Source organism: Dendronephthya gigantea, unplaced genomic scaffold (assembly GCF_004324835.1).
Source record: "Dendronephthya gigantea isolate DGI-Jeju-01 unplaced genomic scaffold, DenGig_1.0 000129F, whole genome shotgun sequence".
NCBI classification, from domain to species: domain Eukaryota; kingdom Metazoa; phylum Cnidaria; class Anthozoa; order Malacalcyonacea; family Nephtheidae; genus Dendronephthya; species Dendronephthya gigantea.
The window spans coordinates 60,300-69,276 of record NW_021163139.1 but is presented as its reverse complement, the minus strand read 5'-3'; the positions used below and the strand labels follow the sequence as shown (position 1 = coordinate 69,276).

Genomic DNA, 8,977 nt, shown 5'->3' with positions numbered 1-8,977 from the left:
TTTTTTTCCAGGGGACGCACATGCACAGCGCAAAATATTATTGACCGATTATTGACCAATCAGACTCGAGCATTGGAACCTGCATAGCCTGATCGTTCTCCACCTGGAGAATTTGAGAAGGATTCAATGAATCAGCATAACGAGCGTGCAAGCAAATATTGCGCCAACGAATTCACAAACAGGTTTAAAATATCCATCATTTCTCAACGTTTTCAAACATAGCGAGTTTTTATTTAAAATCATACGTACATTTATATATTCTAATAAACAATATATTAATCAAACGTCCTTTTGCAAAAGGTTTATGTTCCGTATCGCAGGTAATCGTTTCCAGTTTTTGACCACTTTATTTTTGCAAAATCCAGACTTCGTTGTGACGAAGAAATGGAAGTGTCCATGGGTTATCGTAACCACCATATATGTAAGCTGTGTCAGGATCAACATAGTCTGTGATCTTATCCTTTTTAAGGGCTTCTTCCAACTCTTTAACTTTCATTTCTACTCTCTTTGTATCAGTGTACCAATTGAAGCTCCTATATAAAATATCCTGCTGGTTAATCACAATGTCACTACTGGACTGATGGTCAGGACTTGCAGGAAAGAACAACCGTAAGAGTGGATCAAGTGTTACTGCACAGAAGTCAGAACGGAATGAATCCAAACTAACTGACTTTACTTGTACTCATTAAACTGTCCTTCCTAATATTCCAGTAAGGAATTATTGATCCAGTGCTACTACAGGAGGAAACCTAAACTAAACTAACTTTATTTATACTGGATAGTTCTATCAGTTCTAAACTGTTCTTCCTAGAGGTCCAGTAAGGATCATCTCTTATTGATCCAGTGTCACTAAAGGAGGAAACCTAAACTAACTTATACAGGAGACCCTCGAATGATTGGACAAATGAAACATAAACTCCTTTTTACCACCGAAACATGCATGCAATATCTGTTCTTCACTTACTTCACATAAACGCAGATCTTGGGCAAGCGAACAATGGCTACTTGTGGATCGGTAGGCTGGGGTGGAGATGTTTGGTACTTGAATGGTACAAAGAAGAGCATTGTCCAACGTGTTTTATCACTCATACTTTCAACTTTGGACGCAACAGGAACGGTCATTTCTATTTTAACTTTTTCAACATTTTCTCCTTGGATGTAATGGAAGAGTCGCATGAACATATCTTTACGCACATCGCTCGTGAGCTCTTTACCTAAAATCAGAAACCAAAATATTTCAAATGGTCGTGAATTGAAATATGCTTTTAATAACGCCATACATCGCCATGCATATTAGACTTGAGAGTCTTGATAAAATCATATTCTTAAACTTGTCATGTTTATGAAATTACAATCTGTTGTTAAGTACATGAATGCGCAACTTTACAACTATGTGTTGTAAAAATCAAACTGGTTACCTTCATAAACTGTCCCAACCCACGAATAATTTGGGTAACATCTTAATTCATAATCATCGGTGGTCTTTTTTGTCTCATATTTCGGGCAGTCGAGGTCATGGCATTTGTCGTCCCAATACCACAGTTTCTTCCCCAAACTAGTAACCACTTTTGATAAGCTCCAGAACCACGATTTCGAAGAAGATCGAGAGGAGTTTACCGAGTTGGTGGGATACGCATTCGCCAAAACCAAGACGAGAAGAAACGCGAATAGAATGGACTGTTTCATTGTGCACGGGTTAATGCTAAATCTGGAGAAATTAAAACACGTTGAACTTAAAGAATACTAGAACAGATTTTTAGTCTTTTCTTCTTGAAGTACGCACCTTTCCTTAAATCTCGACCAGATCTCTCTGTCTAACTGTAAGTCTCTCACAGTCTTGCTGATGTCGAGCGAGACGAGTAAAACCTCCCTTATTTATAGTCTGTTTCATAAGCACGCTCACGTTTTCCTGGCACACCGCAGCTGGGAATTGCGCAAATGCACGTGCAGTGCGCACGAGACACGCAGTCGCAACATGATAAATTTGCATACCTTGCGAAATATAATATTGTGAAACTCGATTTTACTTTGATGACAAAAAACTGGTTTCTGAAAGTAAAACTCGCGGCAAATTCATGCAAATCTCTTCTTAGCAATAACATGCATGTCATGTGAAATTTGCGACTGGTTTTCGAGAACGAACTAGAAAATTTACTGCGTCCTTTCAAAGAGAACCAGTTACTAGATAAATAGAATAACCAGTTTTTTCAAATTGAATTCAAAACTGTAAATGAATCGATTGGGCCCCTAAGAATCAACATGCAGTTCAATTGAACACCATTTGCTGATTAAAATATATTTATTTAAAGGCGCGGAGGATGAATGTGTATTTCCTGATTAGATATGGACTCTTTCGTGAAACAGTGCGACGTTTCAACCGTTCTGGACCTGATAGAGTAGCGAGGTTCAGATTTGACTACCACTACGACTACCACAACTTTTGAGGGAATATCAACCAAATGCGATAGGTCTATCAGACTAACCAATCACGAGCTTAATAGATTAGCGAGAGGTAGCGGTAGTGGTAGCCAAATCTGAATCTCGCTAGTGTGATATCCACAAGGGTCAGAAAGGCATTCCAACAATAGGTTATGCAACAAGTGTGGATAAATATTATGTAATCAAATCCCTGGTGAGTGGTGATAGACGATTACGTTTGTCACATCTCCACGTGATCGCGATATGTGTTTTCGCGATATGTGTTTTGATAACCTTCGTAATACAGCAGTTAGCTGCGGGGAAGCTGATGCTATCTTGCATTGTACAATTGAAAGCCAAGTAAGTAACTATTTAATCTTTTCTACGCAATACCGAGCTGGTATGCTTGCAAATGCAGCTGTGTTTGCAAGAAAAATACAAGCAATCAAGCAGTGTCGTCTGGTACATGAGATTCTGTTTTATTGTTATAGGATTGTTGAAACTACGCATTCAAGATGTTTGACAAAGTTCTGTTGTCGTGTGCGATGGTTTTTCTGGTGATCCAGCAAATACGGACACTTCCAATCATGGGAGAACCGCCATTTTGCCGAGATCTCGAATGCCCAGAATATACAGTGGCCATGCACACGGATGATTTTGAAGAAAGATGCTACCAAGAGTACAAATGGGCAAGCACTGATATGTCAGGTGCTGTTCCTAGCATAGTCCAATAATCTTAAGTACAAACTTCAAATGCTAACACTTGAACTACGTTCGTAATTCGCTTGATACGTTCAGTTACTGATTAGCAGTCATACAGCATAGAAGATCTGCGCTTGGTGCATGTTCCTCTGACGCAAAGCCTCTCAACGAGTTGATCAAGCAGTGTCGTCTGGCAGTTCAGTTACTGATTAGCAGTCACACAGCATAGAAGATCGTGAGGGCTTCAAAAATATACCAGATTGTGAAAATTTCATTCATCGCGAAACCTTAGCAAAAATTGATCCTCTCTCCTTCAATTAACTTTTCTTTACCTAGGTGTTGACTACGACGCGGCAGTCAGAACTGGCTTCGAACGTCTATTTGCCTACATCTCCGGCGCAAATAAACCCAAGGTGAAAATCGAAATGACAGCTCCAGTGGCCGTTGCGATCAAAGCTGGCCCGGGACCTTTCTGCGCATCCAACTTTACTGAGAATTTCTTTGTACCTTTTAAGTACCAGTCGGGACCACCTGAGCCCACGGGTGAGGTGTACATTACCACCTTTCCCAAACACTGCCAATATGTGACAACGTACTCGGGTTATAGTAATACAACTTTAATGCAAGAAAACACAGCACGATTGGTAAAGGCCTTAGAAAAAGCAGGGCTTGGTGACACATATGCTACAAATGAGTATTTCTTTGCTGGTTATGACAGCCCCTTCGAGCCTCTTCATCGTCACAATGAAATTTGGTTGATCAAAAAAAGCGAAAATTCCATACTGTGATAGACCTATGAAAGCGGACGATATTACTAGCTTTTAGAAAAGCCCAGGCCTCAATACGAGGTCTCTGTGATTCTTGGAATATTTAATGTGATTGTAACTCGAATGTTTGAAGTAAATTGTCAAATTTTAGGATTTTATCTTGTTTGTCTATCAACAGAAAAGCTAAAGCAATAAATAAAGTGAAAGTAACAAACTTACGATTCTGAATTCTTTTTATTTGATAATTGCAACTTTATGGACTTACGCCGCCTTTGAAGACATTTAAATTTGACGTCATCACATACTAGTGCCCAAGCTTCTGCTGTGCGCGGCATCAAATTTCCAAAATATTGAAAATAATGAAATATGAAAGATCTAGAAGCAAAATGATTTTTCACCGTTTTGTACTTGAAATATCATGAAAGATTTTAAAGAAATGACTGCTATTGAAATCAAAGATCGTGGCAATGCTCATTTTAGTAAAAAGCAGTACGAATCAGCTATTGACTGTTACAGCAAAGCCATTGTGAGTACTTGAGATTTGCACACGAAAATATTTCCACGTTTGTTTATATTTAAACTACGAGTTTAATTTATTGATATTCTGTTGTAAATGACTTAATATGATGTTCATTTGCTGAACTTTACGAATGATCGATGCGCTTGCTGCGATAAGAACTGCAGAGATATAAAATCAAACAGGTGCATATTACTGCATATTACTGAGTCTGCATCCGAATGTCAGATTATTTTGTTTTGCCAGTCAATAGGTGAATAACATTGCCGTTACCACTTTTGCTTTGTGCATCAGTAAATTATTAACATCCATTTGAAGCTCAAAAGCCCAGATATGGCGACATTGTTCACAAATCGAGCACTGTGTTACCTCAAATTGAAGAAGTGGGACTTGGCTTGCAATGACTGCCGACATGCTCTGGAACTGGACAGCAATATTGTAAAAGGATATTACTTCCTTGGTCAGGCACTACTAGAACAGCATTTGTATGACGAAAGTATTAAATATTTACAAAAAGCTCTGGAAGCATCCAAAGACCAGAAACGTAATTTTGGTGATGATATCTCATACTCACTCAGACAGGCCCAGAAAAGGGTAATCTTGCCTTAATCATCAATAAATATCTTTGCAATTTCTTCCTCAAAATGCAACTGCATATATTAGGTGAACTTGCAAGATAAACTCAATTTAATGTCTTTAGAGATTTCAAATTAATGAAGCAAGAAAAATACAACAGGAAATTGAACTACAGACATATCTCACACATTTAATTAAAGACGATATGGCAAGGTAGATAAATGAATCTCGTTGTTTTATTTTGAATGCAATTACTAGCTGGATAATTTTTGTTTTATACAGAAGAGCCTCTGCAATTGGAGAGATGTGCGAAGACGAAATTATAAATGAGACGCGAAAAATAGAAGAGGAAGGAGTGAGCATTGCAAAAGATTATATTCAACATGCTATTATTGTTTGGAAGTTCACCTTCATTCACTCCTGACTTATTCTGCTTGCTTTGATGTAGAACAAACATATTGCAGAGGTTAACGAACTGTTTTCAACAGTGGATGAAAGAAGGAAGGTTGGTAGAATGATGATCAAAACATGACCAAGAAACTGGTTGATTATATTGCTTGATGTTTGCATTTCAGCAGCGTGAAGTCCCAGATTATTTATGTGGAAAAATTAGTTTTGAAATCATGAAAGATCCTGTTATTACTCCAAGTGGAATAACGTATCCTTTCTTGCTCATTTATTTACCTAATTTTTAGCTTAACCAAATTACTTCGTACACATGAAGCTTATAGAAAACTGTAATTATAACTCTTGACCTAAATAACTGTTTAGCAAAAGTCCCTGCAAATTGTCTTGGCAAAGTTTTTGTACTTTTTTAAAGATGAAATAGGTTTCCTTAACGTCTAATTCCAGATATGATCGCAAGGATATCGAAGAACATCTACAGGTTAGAAAGCACAAACAGCTTGTAAAAATGAACCTATACTTCAACATTATGCATGAGAATTCTGCAAGGCTGATTTGAGATTTCTTCTCAATTTCTAGAGAGTCGGTCATTTTGACCCAGTTACAAGGACAGAACTGAAACAAGAACAGCTTATACCGAACTTAGCTATGAAAGAAGTTGTTGACACTTTTGTGAGCGAGAATGAATGGGTGGTGACGGAATATTGATATTGTGTATATTAGGTATATGATTTTATGTTATCATGATATAGGAGATTATGATATAATGGTACATGTGTCATCTTAGTTGTGTGAATATAAATAAAAGTATTATAGGAAATGGTACGTTTATATGGATCAAACATTGCCATGGAAATGATGCCTAACACTTACCAAAGGTTGTACAGTATTGATCATACTCGAACCCGAGGTCACATTGACCTTTGTTTAAGACTAGAGCGCACATACTGTTTCGACTGCTGCCAGTTTGTTTGCATTGTTGTAAATCAAGTAAATGGCCTAGTTTAATATAGATATGATTAGTCATATCCACTGCAATCACTTTACCTACCTTTTTGTGTGAAAATGGTTGTACCTTTACCAATGAAGCAAATAAAGTTGCACAAAGTTAAATACCACATTTTTTTCTTTAATAACAAGTAACAAAAACTATAAAAGTGACCTGCACTTTAATAGTAAGAAACTATTTTTCTACTCCACTGATGTCATAATACACTGTATATGGCAACTATACCTATAAAGAACAAACCCAGAAATCTTCTGAAGACCCTGGAACAAAGGAAAAACATCACAGGTGTAGAAACTGAAGCCTTAGTCACAGAATTATTCTTTTCAACTATGTCTTCACAGGTTTCCTGGCTTGCTCCTGATAGGTAAAGTTGCTATATCGAATGTGTTATAAGATCAATATTCTATCCTCTATGAAACAATATGAAATGTTACAAATACTAAATTTACACTATTGTCCTTATATTATGCAAATAATATTATTAAACATCCACTTAAGCTTTGCTTGTCTTTTTTTAAACTTTTTTGAAATCGCTGGAGGATTTGGTGCATTGAAATGGCAAAGTTAACTGACCTAATTCTCATTATGACTGACTGACTGACATACAAAAAATTACCAATGATAATATTGAAGGTTTTAAAATCTGTTCCTTCACGATGAGACGAGTGAAACAAGGACTGGTTGTAGGGAGGAGGCTGGATAGTGCTACTCACCAGATTATGATTAATGTTTAAATAAACAATACAACTGCAAACATTAACCCAACAAATTAGAAAATTATTAAACAACTCCCCCCAAAAAAACATTCCAGTGGAAAGCACTATCCAGAACCTCTATATTAATATCTGTGATGATGTGGACCTTTTGAAGGAGGCTATCCACCATTCCTTTTGAAAACATCTGTCTCAATGCATTACTGTCTTGTTAAAAAAGTCGCAGATAATCCATTGATCATGTTTGTGCAATAGCACTGGGCTACGGTTTTGTTTTTCTGGGTTTTTGAAATGGGAAATGTTTTGCCAGCTAGTCAGGGGAGGCTGGTTTCTCTTCTCTGTTTTTGGGTTCAAAATGAACTTTGCATAGTTCTTCATCTACCAACAGAAATATTTGTTTACACATAGGAACGACCATGATGATTTTAAAATAATTCTGCCTTACATGACTTTGCATTCTGCATACAAAAGTTTATGAAACAATACCTTTTATATCTGTGGGGGTTTTTGCAACATATTCGACAGTGCCAGTGATATTTTGATCTGTAAAAGATTGAAGTTGATTGTAAGATTAAAAGAAGCTGGTATTATTGGCTCAAGACATATGAGAATCCAAATACCTTTTTTCAAATCTTGTTCCACTTCTCTCCAAGCTAATATGACAAAGAAAACATTGCATTGTTAATGATATCCCAACATCTGCTCACATAGAAGCTCATCAAAATTCTGGCTATCAGCCAGCAGCAGCTCACCTTTGTTCAAGTAATGGGCACACATCTTGCTTGCATCTCTGTGATCTTTATGATCCGGCCGAAAATGCCTGGGTGAGTTGCTTCGTCTTTGGACAGGACTAGAGCTTCCTGACTTGCCATATTCCCTGAGCAAGATGTAGCATGTTACAACAAGCTTTCCAAGTTAAAAATATTTCTAACTATTCAACCATTCTAATACACACATGCTTCCTGTATGCCTGTATAGAGTGGATATAAATACATAAAAAGCAAAAATTCGATGTTTCCACGTAACTCCCGAGGCATGGGAGCGGCTGCAAGGTTTCAACTTGTTGATTTCCAAATGAATTTTGAATGAATGTACGTAATTTGTACGTTTTGCTGACGATTTTGTACGAAAATATCCGATAAATCACAGCCAAAACGAACAAGATTTTAAGCCTTTCCTGGTAGTTTGCACCGAGGTTTAGCTCGTTTCATAAAAAAGGTAAATCTGTATTTGATAATTACGAGAACGGTCGATGAATTGAAAACGAGAAAATATACAGATCTGATAGGATGAGTCACAAACTTTGTAAAAGTAAAAGTAGGTTGAAGCTCTTGAAATACCTTTGACCAATCCACGGTTCACGCTTCCTATAGTCCCCACCTCTCTGGCCTATTAAAATAACAAAATCTTGTTTCATTTTGAAGTTGTCATTGGAAGAAAAAAACAAAATATTTCTCAAAACAAACCTTTCCCACCCTTGTATGTCGCCATCTTGCCATTCGAGGGGGACTAGAACCGAAAATACAGCGGCGGGTTGTCGCAGGTTGGTTTGCCGGAAATCGGGCCAGTCGGGGGGGGGAACACTGAGCTGGACATAATTATCAGTATTACCGGTTACAACTGAGCTCACATCTACAAATTTATAGGGTTAGTACTTAGTAGTTGTGTAAGGGTTAGGAGTTTAACAGCTAAAAAACCAACAAATTCTGTTTACTTCGGTACACGCAGTAGAGCTCAGCTGTGAAGAGATTTTGAGGCAAGAATGTGTCCGGAGATTATGCAAATTTATCGCGTAATGTCGCACATGTCGACTGCATAGCATTACTTGCGGTTATCATCATATTATATCATCACGTTAAACAGACACAGT

The 8,977-nt window shown here is 37.4% G+C and overlaps 4 protein-coding genes across 5 annotated transcripts; 2 read left to right on the top strand and 2 right to left on the bottom strand.

Moving 5' to 3' along the window:
• Nucleotides 1-199: 199 nt before the first annotated feature.
• Nucleotides 200-1,743, bottom strand: LOC114536052 (heme-binding protein 2-like). The gene is made up of 3 exons (XM_028557411.1): nt 1,419-1,743; nt 965-1,214; nt 200-533 (listed from the first exon to the last, which is right to left on the bottom strand). Exons 1-3 carry the CDS (start codon nt 1,684-1,686, stop codon nt 347-349), a joined length of 705 nt encoding a protein of 234 aa, XP_028413212.1. The 5' UTR covers nt 1,687-1,743; the 3' UTR covers nt 200-346.
• Nucleotides 1,744-2,675: 932 nt separating this feature from the next.
• LOC114536053 (heme-binding protein 2-like) lies at nt 2,676-4,096 on the top strand. The gene is made up of 3 exons (XM_028557412.1): nt 2,676-2,778; nt 2,910-3,126; nt 3,457-4,096. Exons 2-3 carry the CDS (start codon nt 2,934-2,936, stop codon nt 3,906-3,908), a joined length of 645 nt encoding a protein of 214 aa, XP_028413213.1. The 5' UTR covers nt 2,676-2,778; nt 2,910-2,933; the 3' UTR covers nt 3,909-4,096.
• A 132-nt stretch (nt 4,097-4,228) lies between these two features.
• LOC114536051 (E3 ubiquitin-protein ligase CHIP-like) lies at nt 4,229-6,511 on the top strand. 2 transcript variants are annotated; one of them, XM_028557410.1, is made up of 8 exons: nt 4,229-4,413; nt 4,723-4,998; nt 5,105-5,193; nt 5,263-5,335; nt 5,429-5,485; nt 5,559-5,638; nt 5,833-5,866; nt 5,965-6,511. In XM_028557410.1, the coding sequence occupies exons 1-8, from the start codon at nt 4,306-4,308 to the stop codon at nt 6,091-6,093; spliced, it is 846 nt and encodes a 281-aa protein (XP_028413211.1). In that variant the 5' UTR covers nt 4,229-4,305; the 3' UTR covers nt 6,094-6,511. The 2 variants fall into 2 exon arrangements, with proteins under 2 accessions (XP_028413211.1, XP_028413210.1); XM_028557409.1 differs by having other exon boundaries at nt 5,556-5,638.
• Nucleotides 6,512-6,880: 369 nt separating this feature from the next.
• LOC114536054 lies at nt 6,881-8,610 on the bottom strand. Its single transcript, XM_028557413.1, has 6 exons — nt 8,574-8,610; nt 8,448-8,496; nt 7,860-7,984; nt 7,728-7,760; nt 7,594-7,650; nt 6,881-7,485 (listed from the first exon to the last, which is right to left on the bottom strand). The coding sequence occupies exons 1-6, from the start codon at nt 8,596-8,598 to the stop codon at nt 7,418-7,420; spliced, it is 357 nt and encodes a 118-aa protein (XP_028413214.1). The 5' UTR covers nt 8,599-8,610; the 3' UTR covers nt 6,881-7,417.
• Nucleotides 8,611-8,977: the final 367 nt, after the last annotated feature.

What these genes read in the sequence shown, in the direction of transcription:
- LOC114536052 (XM_028557411.1), bottom strand. Translation starts at nt 1,686, where the DNA reads ATGAAACAGTCCATTCTATTCGCGTTTCTTCTCGTCTTGGTTTTGGCG. An exon ending in GGTTGGGACAGTTTATGAAG is followed by an intron (nt 1,215 to 1,418) that starts GTAACCAGTTTG and finishes TTCTGATTTTAG; the next exon opens with GTAAAGAGCTCACGAGCGAT. An exon ending in AAGATCTGCGTTTATGTGAA is followed by an intron (nt 534 to 964) that starts GTAAGTGAAGAA and finishes TATTTTATATAG; the next exon opens with GAGCTTCAATTGGTACACTG.
- LOC114536053 (XM_028557412.1), top strand. Translation starts at nt 2,934, where the DNA reads ATGTTTGACAAAGTTCTGTTGTCGTGTGCGATGGTTTTTCTGGTGATC. An exon ending in GGCAAGCACTGATATGTCAG is followed by an intron (nt 3,127 to 3,456) that starts GTGCTGTTCCTA and finishes TTCTTTACCTAG; the next exon opens with GTGTTGACTACGACGCGGCA.
- LOC114536051 (XM_028557409.1), top strand. Translation starts at nt 4,306, where the DNA reads ATGAAAGATTTTAAAGAAATGACTGCTATTGAAATCAAAGATCGTGGC. An exon ending in ACTGTTACAGCAAAGCCATT is followed by an intron (nt 4,414 to 4,722) that starts GTGAGTACTTGA and finishes ATCCATTTGAAG; the next exon opens with CTCAAAAGCCCAGATATGGC. An exon ending in GAAAAATAGAAGAGGAAGGA is followed by an intron (nt 5,336 to 5,428) that starts GTGAGCATTGCA and finishes GCTTTGATGTAG; the next exon opens with AACAAACATATTGCAGAGGT.
- LOC114536054 (XM_028557413.1), bottom strand. Translation starts at nt 8,598, where the DNA reads ATGGCGACATACAAGGGTGGGAAAG. An exon ending in GAACCGTGGATTGGTCAAAG is followed by an intron (nt 7,985 to 8,447) that starts GTATTTCAAGAG and finishes CATCTTGCTCAG; the next exon opens with GGAATATGGCAAGTCAGGAA. An exon ending in AACCCCCACAGATATAAAAG is followed by an intron (nt 7,486 to 7,593) that starts GTATTGTTTCAT and finishes TTCTGTTGGTAG; the next exon opens with ATGAAGAACTATGCAAAGTT.